At 36.9% G+C, this 23,208-nt stretch overlaps 1 protein-coding gene across 4 annotated transcripts in view; it reads right to left on the reverse strand.

The window, feature by feature from the left end:
- DYNC2H1 (dynein cytoplasmic 2 heavy chain 1) overlaps positions 1-23,208 on the reverse strand; it is a 328,872-nt gene that overhangs the window by 142,122 nt on the left and 163,542 nt on the right. For all 4 annotated transcript variants that reach the window (XM_066247664.1, XM_066247663.1, XM_066247662.1 and 1 more), the window contains 5 exons: positions 20,048-20,113; positions 17,757-17,807; positions 16,286-16,363; positions 9,906-10,037; positions 231-303 (listed from right to left, as the gene is read on the reverse strand). In XM_066247664.1, the coding sequence (XP_066103761.1) occupies positions 231-303; positions 9,906-10,037; positions 16,286-16,363; positions 17,757-17,807; positions 20,048-20,113 (400 nt within the window). The remainder of the gene's footprint in view (positions 1-230; positions 304-9,905; positions 10,038-16,285; positions 16,364-17,756; positions 17,808-20,047; positions 20,114-23,208) is intronic.

Here is a 23,208-nt window from a genome sequence, read left to right on the forward strand (position 1 = left end):
TTTAAAGCTTCTAATACCTAAACTAGATCTAGGATATCAATTATGCATCAAACTTAATACATTAAATATGGTCATACCCAACAGAAACCAGGTAGGGATTGCAAAATGAGTAGAATGAAGAAAAAACAAAACCTGTAATTTTCTAACCTAAGGTCAGCATAAAGTAACATGTAGATTAAAAACAAATAATTCAGGTCAAAGGTCAAGTTCGAGAAGAGTTCTGTACTTACCCAGAGTTTTACAAGCAAACAGAGCCATGGCACTTTGCAGTCTATCTGGTCTGAGCGCCTGGACCACAAGAACCTTCAAGTCAAGTACAGGGTATTTTTAAATAATAAAGTTTCCACAACAGCTTTTTAAACAAAATAAAAGTTAATGTCAATAAATTAAACAAATGTTTACTAAAATATGTGAATCCTTACCAGAGTTATGTAATATTTACTATGCCTCAACTGTCACATAGGTATATAAAGGCACATCTTTATACGCAAAATATTACTAAAATACATTATTTCCTCAAAACTATCATCAAAAGTAAACATTGGTCATATGGTTAGCTATGTCTTCAGGATCTAATAATAAAGGGCCAAATGCCAAGTGAAATAGGGTATGTAGGTCAGGTACTTCTGATGACAGCAGAACAGAGGCCCAAACCCCTTGCCTAATTTTTTCAAATCACTATTTTTTTTTTAATAAATTTTTATTAATGGTAATGGAATGACATTAATAAATCAGGGTACATATATTCAAAGAAAACATGTCTAGGTTATTTTGTCATCAAATTATGTTGCAAACCCCTCGCCCAAAGTCAGATTGTCCTCCGTCACCCTCCATCTAGTTCTCTGTGGCCCTCCCCCTCCCCCTAACTCTTTCCCTCCCTCCCTCCCATGTCCTCCCTCCCCCCCCACCCTTGGTAACCACCACACTCTTGTCCATGTCTCTTAGTCTCATTTTTATGTTCCACCAATGTATGGAATCATGTAGTTCTTGTTTTTTTCTGATTTGCTTATTTCACTCCTTATAATGTTATCAAGATCCTACCATTTTGCTGTAAATGATCTGATGTCATCATTTCTTATGGCTGAGTAGTATTCCATAGTGTATATGTGCCACATCTTCTTTATCCAGTCTTCTATTGAAGGGCTTTTTGGTTGTTTCCATGTCTTGGCCACTGTGAACAGTGCTGCAATGAACATGGGGCTACATGTGTCTTCACGTATCAATGTTTCTGAGGTTTTGGGGTATATACCCAGTAGAGGGATTGCTGGGTCATAAGGTAGTTCTATTTGCAGTTTTTTGAGGAACCACCATACTTTCCTCCATAATGGTTGTACTACTTTACAGTCCCACCAACAGTGAATGAGGGTTCCTTTTTCTCCACAGCCTCTCCAACATTTGCTATTACCCGTCTTGTTGATAATAGCTAATCTAACAGGAGTGAGGTGGTATCTCATTGTAGTTTTGATTTGCATTTCTCTAATAACTAATGAAGCTGAGCATCTTTTCATATATCTGTTGGCCATTTGTATCTCTTCCTGGGAGAAGTGTCTGTTCATGTCCTCTTCCCATTTTTTTATTGGATTGCTTGTTTGTTTGTTGTTGAGTTTTATGAGTTCTTTGTAAATTTTGGATATTAGGCCCTTATCTGAGCTGTCGTTTGAAAATATCAGTTCCCATATAGTTGGCTGTCTGTTTATTTTGATATCAGTTTCTCTTGCTGAGCAAAAACTTTTAATTCTGATGTAGTCCCATTCATTTATCTTTGCCTTCACTTCTCTTGCCATTGTAGTCAAGTTCATAAAATGTTCTTTAAAACCCAGGTCCATGATTTTAGTACTTATGTCTTCTTCTATGTACTTTATTGTTTCAGGTCTTATATTTAGGTCTTTGATCCATTTTGAATTAATTTTAGTACACGGGGACAGGCTGTAGTCGAGTTTCATTCTTTTGCATGTGGCTTTCCAGTTTTCCCAACACCATTTGTTGAAGAGGCTTTCTTTTCTCCATTGTGTGTTGTTGGCCCCTTTATCAAAGATTATTTGACCATATATATGTGGTTTTATTTCTGGGCTTTCTATTCTGTTCCATTGGTCTGAGTGTCTATTTTTTTGCCAATACCATGCTGTTTTGATTATCGTGGCCCTATAATATAGTTTAAAGTCAGGTATTGTAATGCCCCCAGCTTCATTCTTTTTCCTTAGGATTGTTTTGGCTATTCGGGGTTTTTTATAGTTCCATATAAATCTGATGATTTTTTGTTCCATTTCTTTAAAAAAATCTCATAGGGATTTTGATGGGAATTGCATTAAATTTGTATATTGCTTTGGGTAATATGGCCATTTTGATTATATTTATTCTTCCTATCCAAGAACAAGGAATATTTTTCCATCTCATTGTATTTTTTTCGATTTTCCTTAACAATGCTTTGTAATTTTCATTATATAGGTCCTTTACGTTCTTTGTTATGTTTATTCCTAGGTATTTTATTTTTTTTGTTGCAATCGTGAAGGGGATTATTTTTTTGAGTTCGTTTTCTAATATTTCATTGTTGGCATATAGAAAGGCTATGGACTTTTGTATGTTAATTTTGTATCCTGCGACCTTACTGTATTGGTTTATTGTTTCTAATAATCTTTTTGTGGAGTCCTTCGGGTTTTCGATGTATAGGATCATATCATCAGCAAAAAGTGATAGCTTTACTTCTTCTTTTCCGATATGGATGCCTTTTATTTCTTTGTCTTGTCTGATTGCTCTGGCCAGAACTTCTAGCACCACGTTGAATAAGAGTGGAGAGAGTGGACAACCCTGTCTTGTTCCTGATTTAAGGTAGAAAGTCCTCAGTTTTATGCCGTTTAATAGGATGTTGGCTGATGGTTTATCATATATGGCCTTTATCATGTTGAGATATTTTCCTTCTATACCCATTTTGTTGAGAGTCTTAAACATAAAATTGTGTTGTATTTTATCAAAAGCCTTTTCTGCATCTATTGATAAGATCATGTGGTTTTTGTTCTTTGTTTTGTTGATATGGTGTATTACATTAACCGTTTTGCGTATGTTGAACCATCCTTGAGATTCTGGGATGAATCCCACTTGATCATGATGTATTATTTTTTTAATATGTTGTTGTATTCGGTTTGCCAGTATTTTGTTTAGTATTTTAGCATCTGTATTCATTAGAGATATTGGTCTGTAGTTTTCTTTCTTTGTGCCATCCTTGCCAGGTTTTGGTATGAGGGTTATGTTGGCCTCATAAAATGTGTTTGGAAGTATTGCTTCTTCTTCAATTTTTTGGAAGACTTTGAGTAGAATAGGAACCAAGTCTTCTTTGAATGTTTGATAGAATTCACTAGTATAACCGTCTGGGCCTGGACTTTTATTTTTGGGGAGATTTTTAATAGTTTTTTCTATTTCCTCCCTGCTGATTGGTCTGTTTAGGCTTTCTGCTTCTTCATGACTCAGTCTAGGAAGGTTGTATTGTTCTAGGAATTTATCCATTTCTTCTAGATTGTTGTATTTGGTGGCATATAATTTTTCATAGTATTCTACAATAATTCTTTGTATATCTATGATGTCTGTGGTGATCTCTCCTCTTTCATTTTGGATTTTATTTATTTGAGTCCTGTGCCTTTTTTCCTTGGTGAGTCTTGCCAAGGGTTTGTCAATTTTGTTGATCTTTTCAAAGAACCAGCTCCTTGTTTTATTGATTTTTTCTATAGTTTTTCTGTTCTCTATTTCATTTATTTCTGCTCTGATTTTTATTATCTCCTTTCTTCGGCTGGTTTTGGGTTGTCTTTGTTCTTCTTTTTCTAGTTCCTTAAGGTGTGAAGTTAAGTGGTTTACTTCGGCTCTCTCTTGTTTGTTCATATAGGCCTGAAGTGATATGAACTTTCCTCTTATTACTGCTTTTGCTGCATCCCAGAGATTCTGATATGTCGTATTTTCATTTTCATTTGTCTGTATATATCTTTTGATTTCTGCGCTTATTTCTTCTTTGACCCATTCATTTTTTAGAAGTATGTTGTTTAGTTTCCACATTTTTGTGAGTTTTTCCCCCTCTTTTTTGCAGTTGAATTCTAGTTTCAAGGCTTTATGATCAGAAAATATGCTTGGTACAATTTCAATTTTTCTAAATTTGCTGATATTGTCTTTGTGGCCCAACATATGGTCAATTCTTGAGAATGTTCCATGTACACTAGAGAAAAATGTATACTCTGTCGCTTTGGGATGAAGTGTCCTGTAGATGTCTATCATATCCAGGTGTTCTAGTATTTCATTTAAGGCCACTATATCTTTATTGATTCTCTGTTTGGATGACCGATCTAGAGCCGTCAGCGGTGTATTGAGGTCTCCAAGTATGATTGTATTTTTGTTAGTTTTTGTTTTAAGGTCAATGAGTCGCTGTCTTATATATTTTGGTGCTCCTTGGTTTGGTGCATATATATATATATATATATATATATATATATATATTTTTTTTTTTTTTTTTTCATTTTTCTGAAGCTGGAAACAGGGAGAGACAGTCAGACAGACTCCCACATGCGCCCGACCTGGATCCACCCGGCACACCCACCAGGGGCGAGGCTCTGCCCACCAGGGGGCGATGCTCTGCCCATCCTGGGCGTCGCCATATTGCGACCAGAGCCACTCTAGCGCCTGAGGCAGAGGCCACAGAGCCATCCCCAGCGCCCGGGCCATTTTTGCTCCAATGGAGCCTCGGCTGCGGGAGGGGAAGAGAGAGACAGAGAGGAAAGCGCGGCGGAGGGGTGGAGAAGCAAATGGGCGCTTCTCCTGTGTGCCCTGGCCGGGAATCGAACCCGGGTCCTCCGCACGCTAGGCCGATGCTCTACCGTTGAGCCAACCGGCCAGGGCTGGTGCATATATATTAAGGATTGTTATGTCTTCTTGATTCAACTTCCCCTTAATCATTATGAAATGACCATTTTTGTCTCTGAGTACTTTTTCTGTCTTGTAGTCAGCATTATTAGATATGAGTATTGCTACGCCTGTTTTTGGGTGTTGTTTGCTTGGAGTATTGTTTTCCAGCCTTTCACTTTGAATTTGTTTTTATCCTTGTTGCTTAGATGTGTTTCTTGTAGGCAGCATATAGTTGGATTTTCTTTTTTAATCCATTCTGCTACTCTGTGTCTTTTTATTGGTAAGTTTAATCCATTTACATTTAGTGTAATTATTGACACTTGTGGGTTCCCTACTGCCATTTTATAAATTGCTTTCTGTTAGTTTTGTATCTAGTTTGATTCTTCTCTTTTGTTTTTCTATCATTTGTTTTTGTTTGTTTGTGTTCCATACTTCTTTCCTCTGTTGCTACCTTTTTTAAGTCAAGTGTTTTTGTGGTGGTTTTTTTAAGGGTGGTTACCATTAAGTAATGAAAAGGGTACCTACCATATTCATTGTAGTACCCTATCTTATAAGTATTTCTGCACTTCATCGTCCTTTGCTACTGTTAATCTCCATCCTCTCCCCCCTTTTTTTCCTTTGTTGTCACAGTTTAAGTTTGGTTTTATTGTGTTCTTGGTGGAGCTGTTACTTGTGGTGTTGTTTTCTTTTGTTCTTTGAATCTGGTTGGAAAACCCCCTTTAGTATTTCCTGGAGCGGGGGCTTTCTGTTGATAAATTCTCTCATCTTTTCTGTATTTGTGAATGTTTTTATATCTCCTTCATACTTGAAGGATAGCTTTTATGGGTATAGTATTCTTAGCTGAAAGTTCCTCTCTTTCAGGGCTTTAAATATTGGGGTCCACTCTCTTCTAGCTTGTAGAGTTTCTGCTGAGAAATCTGATGATAATCTAATAGGCCTTCCTTTATATGTTGTACTCTTCTTTTCCCTGGCTGCCTTGAGAATTTTTTCTTTGTCATTGGTTTGTGTCATCTTTATTATGATGTGCCTTGGAGAGGGTTTGTTGGGGTTAAGAAAACTTGGTGTTCTGTTTGCTTCTTGAATTTGAGGCTTTAGTTCCTTCCACAGGCTTGGGAAGTTCTCGTCTATTATTTGTTTGAGTATATTCTCCATTCCATTTTCTTTCTCTTCTCCCTCTGATATACCTATTATTCTTATGTTATTCTTTCTGATGGAGTCAGACAATTCCTGTAGGGCTTTCTTGTTTTTTATTATTTTTGAGTCTCTTTCTTCTTCTCTCTGTTGTGCCTCAAGTTGTTTGTCTTCTATTTCACTAATCCTATCTTCAATCTGGGCTGTTCTGTTAGCTAAGCTTGTTACCTCGTTTTTCAGCTCGTGAATTGAGTTTTTCATTTCTGTTTGTTTTTATAGTTTCAATTTCCTTGGTAATATATTCTTTGTGTTCATTGAGTTGTTTTCTGATCTCCCTATATTGCCTTTCTGTGTTTTCTTGTATATCTCTGAGTATTTTTAAGATTTCTATTTTAAATTCTCTGGCATTTAGCTCCAAGGCTTCCAATATGTTAAGTCTTTTCTCCATAGATTTTTCCACATCTATTTGTGTTACCTCTCTTTCTTTTGTATCCATAATATTCGATTTCCTCTTTCTTATCGGCATCTGAGGGTGGTCTTATTGATAACACTAATTAGAATTAATAAAGAGTAAAAAGTAAAAAAAAAAAAAAAAAGGTAAAACACCCCACAAAAAAAACAGTAATAATTTATTATTTCCCCCTTTTTTTCTCTCTTCTCTTTCCCTCCTCTCCCCTCCTCAGGGAAATATCGTGCCTATAATGGAGGGCCTGATTTGGGGTGAAGAGTTCAAGGGGCAAAAAAAAGGGAGTAGGGACCTACTAAATGCAAAAAAAAAAAAAAAAGGAAGAAAATCTTAGACAAGCATAAGATGATTTGCTTGTATGTGATGGTCAACTAAGAGATATAATGAGAGGGATAAGAGGGAACCAGAAAAAAGGACCAAAAAAGAATAATAAAGAAGAAAAAATAAAAATAATAAGTAAAAATCTGTTGTATTAAGTGGAGCGAAGGCTAAATACAATGGAGACCTTGGGTTGGGAGGACCCAAAATGCCACAAAAATAAACAAACAAGAAAAAAAATAAAAACAAAAGCAAAAAAGGGAAATAAAGCCAAAAAAAAGCCTTGAGTCCCAAATTAACTAATTTGTTCGTGATTGAGGATTATATGGGAGGTAAGTAAAATGAGAAAAGAAAAAACGAATAGAAAGGAAAAAATAAGAAAAAGAGAAAAACGAAGGAAGAAATAAAATAGGAAGAGAAAAAAACAAAATAAAGCAAGACAAAAAAAAAAAAAGAGGAGAGAGTGAGAGTTAAGTGTTTTGGAGTATAACCTTAAAGGAGGGTGAGGATGAAGAAGAAAAATAAAATGCAACACTCATGGGTAGTGTAGTTCAAGAAAGGGGAAGCATAAGATGGGCAGAGAATAGAAGGACCGAGGTGGAGGAAATAAAGGCAAAAAGATAGAAGAAACAAACAACAACAACAAAAAAAAAAAAATAGTGGATCAAGTTGTAAAGTCTGTGGGTTTTTCTTGATTTTTATTTTATTTTATTTTTATTTATTTTTTTTTTTACAGAGGCAGAGATAGACAGGGACAGACAGACAGGAACAGAGAGAGATGAGAAGCATCAATCATCAGTTTCTCATTGCGTGTTGCAACTTCTTAGTTGTTCATTGATTGCTTTCTCACATGTGCCTTGACCGTGGGCCTTCAGCAGACCGAGTAACCCCTTGCTGGAGCCAGCGACCTTGGGTCCAAGCTGGCGAGCTCTTTGCTTAAGCCAGATGAGCCCGCGCGCGACCTCGGAGTCTCGAACCTGGGTACTTCCGCATCCCAGTCCGACGCTCTATCCACTGCGCCACCGCCTGGTCAGGCTTGATTTTGAGAGGTTAACTTCTTCCTTTTTCTTTTCTCTCCCTCTTCCTGGTCGGTGACTCTGTACCCCAGGCTCTGCCCCTGTGTCACTCTTAGGTAGGGATTTGCAGTTGATGGGATTCTATGGCAATGTCATATAATTGGCTTTAGTCTTGCTGGAAGTAAAGGCTTGTTGGCATTTGCAGGGTCCAACGATGAGAGAGTTTGCTTTCCTGGATTCTCTCTCCTAGTCCCCCCTTTCTGAATTAGCAGCCTGGTGATCCAGCTATAAGGCTGCAACTGCTTCTGCCTGGGGAGTAAGAGGCTCAAAGAGCTGGGAAATCCCCACTCTATCCCCACTCAGGGCAAGGCTTTGGGAAAGGCTCTGAGAGTCAGGGCCTCCAGTGTAATCAGGCGGGGGTGGGAGTCAATTGTTGTCAAGGTGACTGTTCAGCGCCTATCATTTAGTTGGACCTCTCAACCCAGGCTTTCCACACTTTGTAGCCTGTTTTTGCAGGGAAGAAGAGGCACTAGTCTCTGCTTGCGACTAGTGTAGTATAGACCTTATTATCTGCCAAGTCCTTCTTGTTAGCGTTTATCCCTGAATATGGAGGCTCTATCAATCAGAAGTTGCCCCCGCCCCTTTAGTGAGAGGCACTAAAAAATATCACGCCTCTTGTCTTGGAACGCTGAATTGAGAGAGATCTTATCAATTAGAACCGAGGGTGCGCAGATTTCATGGGTTAAGCTAATTTCAGTGATTGGGTCGCAGCTGTGCTTCCGAAGGTATTTTATGCTGCCTGCGCGTGCCCCTCCCCCAATGCTTGATTGTTAGCTTGAATGGCTGGGTGAGGTGCCCCGCCCACAGAGAGAATCTCCCAAGCCTCTCCCGCTCGCCCCGCCGCTGGCGGCTGGACCGCACCAGGCACAGGATAATGGAGCCCCCTGGGTGTGCGGGCCAGCAGGGCGCCCTGGGCGCGTGGAATGCCCAAGGCACGTGCGCGAATGGGGCGCTCCGGGCACCGGTGGCCGGCGACCCCCACTCGCAGTGTGCGGGCCGCTGGGAACGTCAGCGGTGCTCAACCGGACCGGGCGCGCGTGCGGCTGCTCGCGGTGGCTCGCAGCCGCGGCTCGTGGCGGCCACTCGCGGCGGCGGTTCGCGGCGGCCGCTCGCGGTGGCGGCGGCTCTCGGGGGCTCCCGGCAGCTCGCGGTGGCGGCTCACGTCGGCCGCTCGTGGCGGCTCGCGGTTCCCAAGTATATGGGCTGACTCACCACAGGCGCACTTCCTTATGGTTTGAAAGAACGTCCCTGTGGTCGATTCCTCCACACCCTCGTCTCTCAGATTCAAGTGATAACAGTCCTTTCGCTATCAGTTTGTGTGGTACTCCAGAATGCTCCGAGGATAAATTTTTCTGTTTCTAGTTGATAAATTTGTTGTGATTTAGGGGAGAGCTGTCGGACGCGCTGCTCACGGCGCCATTTCCGTGACGTCACTCTCCAAATCACTATTTTTATGTTGAATCATGTCAACATTTTCAAATAAAGTTTTTCTCCTCTTTTTTTTCTTTTTGTTTTTTCAATTACTTAGTAACATAGAATTCACAAAGGGGACAGAACCACTTCTAGGAAATGAACGAGTCACTTCTAGTATATCAACCGCTATAGAGTTTTCCAACTCGATGCCTTTTGCCTCCCCAAAAGACCTGATGAAATCCATCAGTAAGTTTCATCATTCTATTCTGAAAGAGAATGAAAAAATTCCCGTTTCTCACCATTAGATATTTTCCTTAGCTAGAGCCTTCCAAAATGAGTAAAGAACCTATAAAATCTATACCTTACATTCTTAATGTAAGACATTTTCTCCATTGCAAAACCACCCTTGGGTCAGAGTCAGGAGTGAGAAAGGCAACAGTGGGAAACACCCTACCCAGAAATGTTGCCAAGGATTTTGTTACGGGTTATGTAAGATGGCAGAAGCAGAAAGCCCTTCCCCACCTGTGCCACATTATGGTTATGTGACGCCCAAAGGCAGGGCTTTCATTTAAGCGGTTTCTGAACAATAGTAACATTAAATAGTATATATTTAGATAACTCACCTGCTGAAATAAGGAAACTTTCTTTACAAGACTAGATGGAAACTCTTGCTCACACATCGAACTATGATAATAAGTATGCCACAGAGCTGCATCTTCAAAGCAGAGGGTCTGATAAAGACTGGGGAGAGCAATCTAAAAAATTTTAAGAAGATATACATAGTTAGTTACAAGTCAACACAAATATAAATGTATATGTACTACTAAAAAGAAAATGGAAACCAATAATTGGTAGGTATTTATTACTTGTTTTCTACTTTATGTTGGCTTAATCATTTCTAGGTCTGAAATAGTATGATAGACTTATTTAATCCATAATTAAATTACAGAAAATATTTCCAAAATAGTACTAAATCAATACTTGTAAGTGACATCTTTACTCTAGTAAAAATATTTGTACCTATCTAAACCTAGTGGAGAAAAGAATGCTTTCATTAAAAACAAGTGCAAAATTTTTTTAAAACTTATAAAAAGCATAAATTTTTAAAACAGATATAATTGACATATACAAGTACAAATTTTAAGCCTTGCCACAAATGAGTCTCAGAGATTGTAAAAATGTCAATATTCATATCAGTATGAAATTTGTTGCTTCCTTTGCATCAAAATGTTCTAAATTTCTACTCATGAATTTCTATTCAGCATTCAATATTCACCCTAAACAATATCATCTCTCAGAGGTTTTCCTCAATATATTCACCTCCTCTACCTCAAACAGAATTTCCTCTTTCAACAGTGATCTACAAGATCAGAAATGTAAATATGTATAGATGGAAAATTTTTTGAAAACGGTGAATTTGGAAAATCTGTATCAATAGTATTAAAACTTTTCTTGTAATATAAACATGAATCAAGTATTTATGAATGCTTTATCCAAATATCTATATTCATTTCTAAACAATCTATTGTACTGATTTTCAACCACTGGTCCATGTACCCATACCAGTCCGTGAAAGAGTTACCACCTGATCTTGTATGAAGATTATAGAGTTTATCATCATTGGATTGAAAAACACTGAATGTAGCTTACCAAAATTAAACTTACACATAGAAAAGTAACTAAGTATATTTCAATTTAATTATTTTCAATTAATGATCTAAGCCTATTAGAATAGCACTCAAAATGGTTCTCTATTAACTTTATTGGCAATTAATGTATCAGGCCCCATTGCCACTAATCTATGTGTGCTACAAATCTAATCATCATCTATGTGGCTAGAAATTTGAGACACACTACATGCTATTAGGAAGCTCTCTGGCTACATGTTAGACACTGGGTCAAATCACCAGGGAATAGTTCTAGTATGGCATCAACCATAACACAAGGTAGTTATTTGTTAACATTTGCTACAGTGTAAGTTTATTCAATGCAGAGTCTTTTTGTTATCTTTATTATATGCGGCTTAAGTATCTGTTGCCGATAGCTTATTGGTTGCTTGCGTAACTGTACTAGCCAATGGGGTGAAGTTGCCATGGCTGAACGCAAATTGAGCGGGTCAGGGGGAAGGTGAACATTTGTTTGCATTGGCAATCATCTGTTTTACATAAAAACTACGTCTTAACGTAATTTCTTTTAAGAATGCCTCCTAGAAAATATAGCACTGAAGAAAAGAGAAAAGGAGCTAAAGTTGCACAAAAACGGCTTTCTCGGCTGAGCAGAGAAAGACAAAGCTTGCTTCAGTCGCAGAGCAAATGCGTCTTTTTCGGCAAAATGAGACTGATGAGCACAGAGAAACAAGGCTTGCCTCAGATGCAAAACAAAAAAGCCTGTCTCGACAAAATGAGTCCCTTGAACAAAAGCAGGTTGCCGTTTCAATTGAGACGTAGACAATTTCCTGTAAAACTTGCCTTTGCTATGACCATCAATAAGTCTTAGGGCCAAACACTTAAGCGTGTTGGCATTTTTTTACCTGAGCCTGCATTTGGACACGGTCAACTTTATGTTGCCTGTTCAAGAGTTCGTGAAAGAACGGATGTAAAATTAAAAATAATTGATGGTCCTCTGCAAGGCGAGCTTAAAAATGATGGAAAGATCTACACAAGAAATGTTGTGTACAAAGAGATCTTTGATATGTGAATTAACATTTTATTATTTAAATCACCTTTATTTATTGAGCTAGCGGTGGCTCTTAAGAAATGTACCACCAGTGGTTTCCTTCATTGCACTCTACTTTAAGCAATTAAGCAAGTAGAAGGGGGAAACCCCATGGGACACTAAGCAAAAGGGCGTCCTCACCGCCTGCCCTGGGTAATTCAGTTTGAATTAGCAGACACCTTTGCACAAATCATTTTAATTACAATTTATAATATCTAGAACAGCGGTCATTTCTATGACTGCTGGGCTTTCTAGTAAATACATATTTGTCATTCTACCAGTGCTATGCTAAATAGTGGTAGGTACTGAATAAATGATTAATAAAGAAAACAATTAATGATATAATGCAGAACCACATATTTTATTCAATAAATATTTATGAAATAAAGGGAGCAAAAAAGTAATGGTAAAAATGTCAGACTTTACAGCAAAAGGCCCAATTTCAAACCTTAAATCTACTTTCTTTTTTTGTGTGTGTGAGAGAGACAGAAAGAGGGACAGATGGGGACCAACAGACAGGAAGGAGATAAAAAGCATCAATTCTTCGTTGTGTCTCCTTAGTCTCCTTAGTTGTTCACTGATTGTTTTCTCATATGTGCCTTGATGGGCGGGGGGGAGGTGAGGTAAAGCAAGTGACCCCTTGCTTACGCCAGTGACCTTCGGCTCAAGCCAGCAACCTTGGGGTCATGTCCATGATCCTACGCTCAAGCCAGCAACCCTTAGCTCAAGCTGGTGAGCCTGTGCTCAAGCTGAATGAGCCCACTCATGCTCAAGCCAGCGACCTCACAGTTTTGAACCTGGGTCCTCCATGTCCCAATCAGACACTCTATCCACTGTGCCACCGCCTGGTCAGGTTAAATCTACTTTCTAAGTGATCACTCTGTGCCTGGGTTGCCTCATCTGTTAATAAGGACAATAACAGTAGCTACCTCATAGTATTATTGAATATATTTAGTGAAATAATCCATTTTTAAATTCTGAATAATGCTTTGAACAGTCACCAATAAATACTAGCTACTCTTACTGTTTTTGCTATATGCTAATGTCCAATTTTAATAGCTGTGAAGAAAATTAGAGGAAGGAAAGCAGGAATGGAAACTATAGATCTTGAGAGAAGGATATTTGTTTTTTATTCCCCACAAAACACCACTTCGGCCTGAGTACAGAACACAGACAGAGCTCCTGGGAATTAAGCTTTCTTCCCCATACTTCTATCCTCACCACTCAAATAACACAGGGGGGGAGGTAAATGGGGAGGGAGATATAGAGGGAAGGAAGGGAAAGAGAAAGAGAAAGAGAAAGAGAAAGAGAGAGAGAGAGAGAGAGAGAGAGAACTCTATTTGGAAAACCTAGACCTTAAAGGCATGGACTTTGGTGTCCAAATGCCATAGCTCCAAGACTTCTCAGCTATCTGATTGTCAGTCAATTATTTAACCTTTTTACAGCTCAGTTTCCTCTTTCTTAAAACAGGTAACAATCATGACCTTCTCTACAGGTTGTTGAGATGGTAAAATAAGATAATATATCTGAAGTATTTAACATGATGCTTAGTACGTAATAGGTTCTCAAAATATGTATGAAACATAAAAAAAACCTTGGATTCATTCATTTAACAACTCACTATTGCTGACTTTCATTTATCATTTATAAAGAAGAGTTAATAACACCTATCTCTTAAGAGTTTTCATGAAAATTAAACGAGATCATTCATTTTAAAATATTTTGTAAACGGAAATGATAAAACACTAATGTATACTATAAACCAGGGGTCCCCAAACTTTTTACACAAGGGGCCAGTTCACTGTCCCTCAGACCGTTGGAGGGCCGCCACATACAGTGCTCCTCTCACTGACTACCAATGAAAGAGGTGGCCCTTCTGGAAGTGCGGCGGGGGGGCCGGGTAAATGGCCTCAGGGGGCCACATGTGGCCCGCGGGCCATAGTTTAGGGATGCCTGCTATAAACTTTTTCTGAATATAAAGATGCCTTTCCTAAATGTTTTGCATTTCTTTACTTAAGCTGTAACCTTTATTTAAATTATAATCTTTACCAAAGGTAACTTCTCAGATCAATTGTTCAAACAATAATTATCTATACCATGTTGATTATTATTAATTTTGCCATTTAGGAAGGAGTACATGAGCTAGTTCAGAGATCCTGCTCAATAATCTAGAAATCCCTTCAAATCCTCACTATAGTTCATTTTCTGCATTCCATTATAATTGTTTTAAAGAATGTTTCCTACACTTAGGTGATAAACTCCTAAAAAGCAGAAACTAGGATTTCTGTATATCTGTACACTCCATCCTCAGAGTATTATAAATACCTAATAAATTTTTTTTCATATTTTTCTGAAGTTAGAAGCAGAGAGGCAGTCAGACAGACTCCCACATGCACCCAACCAGGATCCACCCGGTAAGCCCACCAGGAGGCAATGCTCTGCCCATTTAGGGTGCCGCTCAGTCTCAGCTGGAGCCATTCTAGCACTTGAGGTGAGGCCAGGGAGCCATCTTCTGTGCCCGGGCCAATTTTGCTCCAATGGAGCCCTGGCTGCAGGAGGGGAAGAGAGAGATAGAGTGGAAGGAGAGGGGGAAGGGTGGAGAAGCAGATGGGCGCTTCTCCTGTGTGCCCTGACCAGGAATCAAACCTGGGACTTCCACATGCTGGGCCGATGCTCTACTGCTGAGCCAACTGACCAAGGCCTAAATACTTAATAATATTTTAACCTTAAGGAATATATAAACAATGCAAAATTGATCTTATCCATGTGTTATTAGTTTACCTACTCATAATCTTAGTTTATTCAACCAAAAAAAGTATTTAACAAAATTTGTCCATGTTGTATCTGGTATATAGTGGACACTCACTGAATTAGGTTTAAAATAAACTTTAATAAAGCAAAGGTACTAAGCTCAAGGATCCTGGGAGAAGAGGCAGACATGACAGATCATTTTGTATCAGTACGGTAAGTGCTACGATACAAGAATGTTCAGGATATATGCTGATAGAAAAGAGAATGGAGAAATGGGGCAAAAATCATTTAGGAGATAATGCTTTGTGTAAGTCCTAAAAAATAAGTAGACATTTGACCCCAAAAACAGTCAAGGGGTATTCCAGGTAGAGGGAACAGTGGAACCAGCAAATACAAGAAACACTGTGTGTATGGACTACAAGTAAAACTGAAGAGGCAGGTAAGGAATAGATCATGGATCATCATACATGTTATCTAAAAAAAACTATGGACTTCATTCAATGAGTGGTAAAAACCACTAAAAGGTTTTAAACAGGGCACTAACCATAGCCTAACTAAACTTTAAAACAAAAAGGATAGGATAAAATGGAGACATCTGAGATTAGAAACAAAGTCTACATCAGGGGTCCTCAAACTTTTTACACAGGGGGCCAGTTCACTGTCCTTCAGACTGTTGGAGGGCCGGACTATAAAAAAAAACTATGAACAAATCCCTATGCACACTGCACATTTCTTAAAGTAAAAAAACAAAACGGAAACAAATACAATATTTAAAATAAAGAATAAGTAAATTTAAATCAACAAACTGATCAGTATTTCAATGGGAACTATGGGCCTGCTTTTGGCTAATGAGATGGTCAATGTCCGGTTTATTTGTCACTGCTAGCTGTAACAAGTGATATGATGCGCTTCTGGAGCCGTGATGCATGCGTCCTGCGTCACCGGAAGTAGTACTCTATGTGAGTGACACCGCGCTTTGCGGCGCTGCCACATACAGTACTCCAGTAGCACGGGATGCTCAGGAGGCTGCATGCAGCCCGTGGGCCGTAGTTTGGGGACCCCTGGTCTACATACTAAACTCAATTGAACACTGACATCCAAAGCTAAGAGCGGCTGCTAGTGTGGAAAAGAGCTGAGGGGGGTTCGAAAGCTGAACAGCAGTGAAAGGGTGAGGATTTGGAGCTACTTTCAACATAAGCATTTCACTACATCTCATTACCCACCCTGAATTATTATACATATAAGACTCCCACCTGACATATTAGAGGTCCATTTATTTATCTTATATTCTCTGTGGATACACAACACAGAACTTTTTACGATGTAAAGACTCAAGATGTAAATGTTGAATGAATAATGTAATTAATTATTGATCAAGGATTAATAAAAACAATTCTTTGATATTCTTTTACCTAGAATATTATGTCATATTCACAGAAATATCAATAAGAAATATGACTAGGCAGCAAATACAATATAAACAAATAACTCAAATACAAAAAGACATTTACTAGCCCTCATACTGGAAAAGAAATACCTTTAATGTTGTCACCGCCCAGCTTCTTTCCTGATCTACCCAAGATGGAAGTTGATCACGTATTCTGTGTTGAGAGTCCTTTAAAAAGAGCAATTGTTTTACTTGGTATGTTAGGTAAAATTCAGACAAAAAATTTGAACAACTAATTTTATAAACCCTATTTTTTAAAAGTTCATGCTTTGTATTATTTCTTTATTTTATATATTTTATAAGTCAGTATTGTAAAATGCTATGTAAGGCAGAGATAACCGTTTATATAAATGTTGTGTCAACATAAAAAAGATCCAAACATAAAGAGAATTTTTATGAGTTATTTGAGTGAAATTGCTGACAATTGCCCAGAAGCAAAATCTCAACAGATTGAAAAAATGCTCCAGAGAATTGCAGTTTTTCAGTTTATTTTATACATTAGAATTAAAGGAAGAGGCACAAGGTGCATAACATGAAATTTAGGTGGTGGGTTAGGGAGGCGGGAGAAAGCAAAGAGGGGCAGTCTCTGAGGGTGGATCAAGAGTAAAACGGACACTTGTTTTACACTGGTGAGTACAGGACAGTTACCCGTTACACTGACAGCACACTGAGGGCTCTGGGGCTCTCCCCTGCTCTGGTGGGAGACTATGCCCTGCAGGGTCTAGAAAACGAGGATCACTCTGACATTTCAAAGATGTGTTTTTGGAGATGCAAATAGCTCAGTTACAGTAAAAAAAAATACTTTTGTCATAGAAAATACGGGTGTAGGACATGATTTCCTGTCATGACTGGCTTTTAGTTAGTTTTATTTTCAGACCATCCTATGTGGTTACTTTAGGTCTCGAGTTTGTAAGGTCTGCACACAAGCCTCCCGAGCTTGTCAGGTTTATGTGGCTCCTTTTCATCCACGGCTGCATTCCTTTTCATTGTACTTAATCCTCTGTGAAACTTCAGGAAAAACTCAAATGTAATAAGAAACTGCCATAAAGTAGTATAATTTTTATTATTTCTTACACATCAGACATGGGCAAGGTTTTGCATTACAGTTTGGGTATATTCTTTTGAAGAATAATATTATCTATTACATGTTCAAAAAGAAAATTACTACACAAAAAGCAAAATGTGAATAATGTTATCAAAAGTTTTAAAAAGTAGTTTTTAAACTTCATTTATAAAAAATGTTTCTAGTTATAATACAAGATGTGATTTTTCTAAGGAACCTGGGTTTTGGAATAAAACACATATACTTAAAATAGAAAACTATATTAATTTCTTAATATTTAATTAATATTATTTTTAAAAATATGTCTTCAAGAAAAAGAAATATATTTATGTCCATTTTATAGAAAGAAAAAGACAAGAACATTATTAAAGTATATCCTCTAAATAAAGTATAAATTCAACAGTAATTTAAAACTTCTCTGAAGCAAATTATATTTCATGAAGTGTAAGCCAGAACTATTTTCCCTAAGAGTAGAATAATTTTATTATTTTTACTTACAGTTTTCCGTAACATGTCTCCAACGACCACACCTGTAAACGTATCCCATTCCTATTGAATAAAAATATAAGGAACACAAAAATATAAAAATACTAACCAGTTAAAAAAATTTTCTTAGTAAACTATAATATAAGATTGCTTACAATACAGTCAAGGGCTTTAAAAATAAAAAGGATAAATGAACTAAACATCTTCCCATTTCTAGTACAACAGTAACATTATGAGTACTTGTATCAAAATGAAACATTAATATAAAATCTACTAGAAATAATTTTATTAAAACAAAAATTATACATATCAGTCTCAATATCTAAACATGTAAATCTCATGTTCAATTAGTATTTGTCACTATTTATTAATTTGTCCTACTATAGGCTATTTCTCACTAATAAATAAGCAGTAAGGTATACCAAAAGTTTTAAAATTGTGTATGTCAGGAAAAAATAGAAAAAAAAACTTCAATTAACTTATCTTTTCCAAAAGAGAGAAAGAAGACTAAGATTATTCCTTTTTTTAAATCCTCAGAATCAAAATTGACCAGCTGTTATAAATTCTAGTGCTCTAGAAAACCTGTCTTCACCTGGGTTCCCCTAACCAGATAATAATAAGCACTGTCATATTATGTTTCACATTGGTCAGCAAATAAAGCAAAAACATATTAAAATTTGAGAGTAATATGGAAACATTACCAAAGCAACATACTTCCTGCCTGCACACATCCTGACCACTCACTCTTCTTATTGCATTATGCAATCACAAATATAGATGATTATTACACTCTATGAGAATCAAAGAAAAATGTTCTCCTTTCCCAATGAAAATTTATTCATACTCCAGAAAAAAATAGGTAATATTAAGTCTTATAAAGTATGAAATAAACTGATCACAGTGAAAAACATTAACAGGAGGAGATTAAGGAATCAAATTTACTAATAGAAATAAAAGGAGCCAAGTTTATAAATTCAGGAGAAACTAAACAAGTCAGCCAGAGCTTATGGCGGTGGAGAGAAACAAAGAGCAAACACAGGCATGTGGAATGCTCTGCACTCTTTCAAATATTTAACAGAGTAAACCCAAAACATAATTAAAATCTGGTCAAGTAATGTTAAAGGTTACGAGGTCAAAGATGTACTGTGCATATACTATTTCCTCCCACCCTATATAATTGGACTTTCATTTAATGATAATGGTATAATTTTAAAAATCACTTCCAAATATACATTTTTTAAATATTAGAAGCACACCAGAGATAGATTAGTTGATTCTAGCTTGAACAAGGATTTTTTCAGTTCTGAGAGGAAACTCTTTGGTAGCCCAGAAATGAAGTCATAGACAAAGAAGATAAATTCTGCATTAGAATAGTAATATAAACCAATAGGCTCAAGGAAGTGCCCAAGAACTGCCCACCCACTTGCTTCACCTGCTGACTTAGAGCAAATAGGTGAAGATAATAGTGTAGCGTATCCATACTGTTTTGTGCTTTATATTTCTCTGTTCAACTGCTTGGACTAGGAATATAAGAAGGCTAACTCTTCTGGTGTCCTGAGTAAGTGGATTTGGGTTCAGAAAAATCTAGGGAGTGTGGGAAAACTACTTTGCATTTCTTTTTCTGCTTTATTATTGCTTCAGAATCTCAGGTTCATCCAGAGAGGAGTAGAATTAGAAATTGACACCTCACACTATATTTCTAACTTAGTGTTGGGCAGTTAAAGTTATATTTTGTTCACTCTGTTAAAGATGACTGCTGACCACCTGGGAAGGCTGATTGCTTTCTTGCTTGGGGAGGGGCATGGTTATGCTAATGTGGGTTTGGGGAGGGATTTCACACTGAAAAGTTTTAAAAGGAGGAGCTAGGAGGACATTTTTGGAGAGATCACGTTGTTCCAGGAGAGAGAGGGTGGCTATGTGGGGAAGAGGAGGCAGCCAGAATGGAGGCAAAGAGGTGGGAGCCTTTGATTCTAGGAAAACTTGGATGAGTCAGTGGCTTTGGGAGCCCTGAATGGACAGGGAAGTGTGTGTTTTTACTCATTTGCCTAGTATGAGTCTAGAATAAGGGAAAATGGACCACCAGTTCTTGGCTCTGTTGATTCTTTACCATCTGTCTGAATTAAATGTGAACCTGCAAGAGGCAGGTGGCTGTGATGGTGGCCGTGACTACTGGCTTTACACTTACCAAAAAATTAGTAGGTTAATACATAATTTCTAGCCTAAAGTATTTTCTAATCTAACCATAAATCATCACATCACCAAGTTTCTATGTAACTAACACTTCTTCCTTTGCTTTCACTTACATTTTCTTGAAAATGTTCAGGATGCATGCCTCGAACAAAATGCAAAGCGAACATCAACTGATCAGCCTGAAAGGAATAACAGAGGTTATCTTGCTTTTTCTAAATCTGTGGTTTTGGTTCACAAGACCTGTATTCTGTCTTCAAATTATCTACTTTTATCAATATAAGAAGTGACTATTCAAATAATATTCATATAGAACAACACTTCTAATTTTGGAGTGCTAAGCATTAACCATTGTTTATACCTCATTAAAAATAAAACATTCATTTAACTAGCTAAAAGTCAATATGAGGTTTGAATAGTCTTTACTAACCAAATCATTTGGAATGTTCTGACTCTTGTACTAGTAATCTTCAATTTGTCATTGTTTATTTTTATAAGGTACTGAATAATTTATGTACCATTAAATCAAGATACTTCTAGAAATTTATAAAAAGGAATCATGAATATACTCCTAGATAAAAAATAAAAATATTGCCTGACCTGTGGTGGCGCAGTGGATAAAGCATCGACCTAGAAATGCTGAGGTCGCCGGTTCGAAACCCTGGGCTTGCCTGGTCAAGGCACATATGGGAGTTGATGCTTCCAGCTCCTCCCCCTTCTCTCTCTCTGTCTCTCCTCTCTCTGTCTCTCCCTCTCCTCTCTAAAGTGAATAAATAAAAAATTAAAAAAAAAAAATAAAATAAAAATATTTATTGCAAGATTGGAGGAAAAACTGAAACAACTTAAATGTTCAAAAGTCTATCATGAAAAATATTCATAACAAAACATATAGCATAACCTATATTGTGGAAGGAGGAATATATTTATAAACATATATGGATATATATCTGCAAAATATTTCAAAAAAGATATAAAAATTTTTATCATTGATTCAAATTTGAAATTACAGGTTATTTTTTTCTTTTGAGAGAGATAGACAGACAGGAAGGGAGAGAGATAAGACACATAGATTGGTAGCTCCAGCACCTTACTTAGTTCACTGATTGCTTCTTATACATGCCTCAACAGGGGGGCTCCAGCCAAGCTAGTGACCCCTTGCTCAAGCCAGTGACCTTTGGGCTCAAGCCAGTGACCATAGGGTCATATATATATTATAATCTCATCCTCAAGCCAGCAACCCTGTGCTCAAGCCGAATGAACCTGCGCTCAAGCCAGCAACCTCAGGGTTTTGAACCTGGGTCTTCAGCATACCAGTTCAATGCTCTATCCACTGAGCCACCACCGGGTCAGGCTCTTTTCTTTTCGTAGGTGTTTATCTTTAAACTTTTTAATATAAGCTATGTCATTTCTATTAAAAAAAACAAACAGTAAATGTTTACCAACAATGAAAAACCCCACCTATTGGAGCACCATCTTTCAAAGTTCTAATTTAAACACTTCATTTAGCCTTTCTCATATTGTAAATAATACTTAATATCTAATACGTATGTAAGATTATAAATACAGATAGAAATATAAAAAGATTAGGATATTAGGATACAGTATATACAAAAAAGGACTCTTGTAAATTCTACCAGCAAGCAATCTCTTTGCCTGCAAGAAAATCTCCCTTCTGTAGGAAAGATGTAGTGCCTTGAGTAATACAATATAAAATAATTATTTTATAAAAGTATATGTTGTGTTTGTATATACATAGCATGTACTCAATAGGCATCTATTTATTAAACAAGTAAACAAAAACAAATAGGTTCACAACTATAGTGAGTTAAAAAAATTCTCAAAATATAAAAGCTGGAAGCAGATGGCCGTCAGTCAGCTATGCAAAAAAAAAAAAAAAGTTTCAACCAACTACTATCTATATGAAATTGCTACGTTGTGACTTAAAATATTATAAAAGGCAAGGCATGTCATTTGAGGGAATGTATAGTGTTCTTAGGCATTACAAAGTCAGAATTCAGGTTTTGGATTGAACCATGTTTAGCTAGGTCAGCTAATAAGAGTCTTATTTTATAAATTAATAAATATTTTAAATGATTATAATAGTAGCCTTTATCCAAGGTAAAAAAATAATGAAGAAAAATAAGATAATGTATTACTTTGAAGGCTTTATCACTTAATAATGTAATTCTTTACTATAGATTTACATATACACAAATTCACACATATAATAGAACTACTTTGATTTAGTCATTTCTTCTTTTGAACTGAAGAATAATAATGTAGTCTCTAGTCTTAGTGGAGAGAAGGCAAAGTCCTAACACTGTAATTCTCAGATTATCCACCGAAGTTGGAGAGCTAATTATTAACAATTACTGAGGCCAAACTCCAAACTGTTGACAAAAATAGGCATGTGATATGTAGATATATAGTCAAAAAATAGGTAATGGCGTTATGCTTCTGGTTTTGGGGTTTTTTCTTTCTTTTTTTTTTTTTTTTTTTTTTTGGTCTCAGAAGGCATGCTAACTTCAGGAATACAGTAACTATGTAATCACAGTTGGGCCAATCACATGGTTATCATTCCATACATAATTTACAAGGATGCCATATGCCCTAAAAGCCAGGACAACCAGGATTAACTCCTGTTTTCCAAACTAGAGATGACAGAAGAAAGCTGTTTTTGGCAGCTGACTTGACAGAAAACATTTACAGAGACAGAGAGAAAACATTTCCAATTAATGAAGCAAATTTAAGAAAAACTAAATCAAGCTCAAAGATTTTCTGAAAATTTATTTCAGAAAAACAAAAACAAACTGTCAATGTCCAGAGTTGAGAAAATATTTTGTACCCCGAATATCTTTGATCTACACAGCTTATTGGGTCAGAAAATTAGGGTATTTAATTCAATTTATATCAGTATACTTGGGTTCTATTTCAAAATACTTTAATATCAAGCAGAGAGATACTAAAAAAAAATTCAGAATTCATCTATATAATTAATTAGCTAAAAATTTTTTTAAATTAGTAAAAAATGAGAAACTCCTAGGTGGCAAAAATCAAATATTTCATGCATTTACAAAACTCTAGTAAATATTTGAAAACAGTAAAATTATAACAGCAGAATTGATATACGAAGGATCTTAAAACCAACTTTACAGGTGAGATCAAGTTCACATGTCTGATATAATGGTTTGTTTCACCCACATGCTATATTTAGCAAGAAGTCTTCAGCACTAAGCCAAATGGGTTTGAATCCAGTTCCAGCATTCATCTGAGTAAC

Source organism: Saccopteryx bilineata, chromosome 1 (genome assembly GCF_036850765.1).
Source record: "Saccopteryx bilineata isolate mSacBil1 chromosome 1, mSacBil1_pri_phased_curated, whole genome shotgun sequence".
NCBI lineage: Eukaryota > Metazoa > Chordata > Mammalia > Chiroptera > Emballonuridae > Saccopteryx > Saccopteryx bilineata.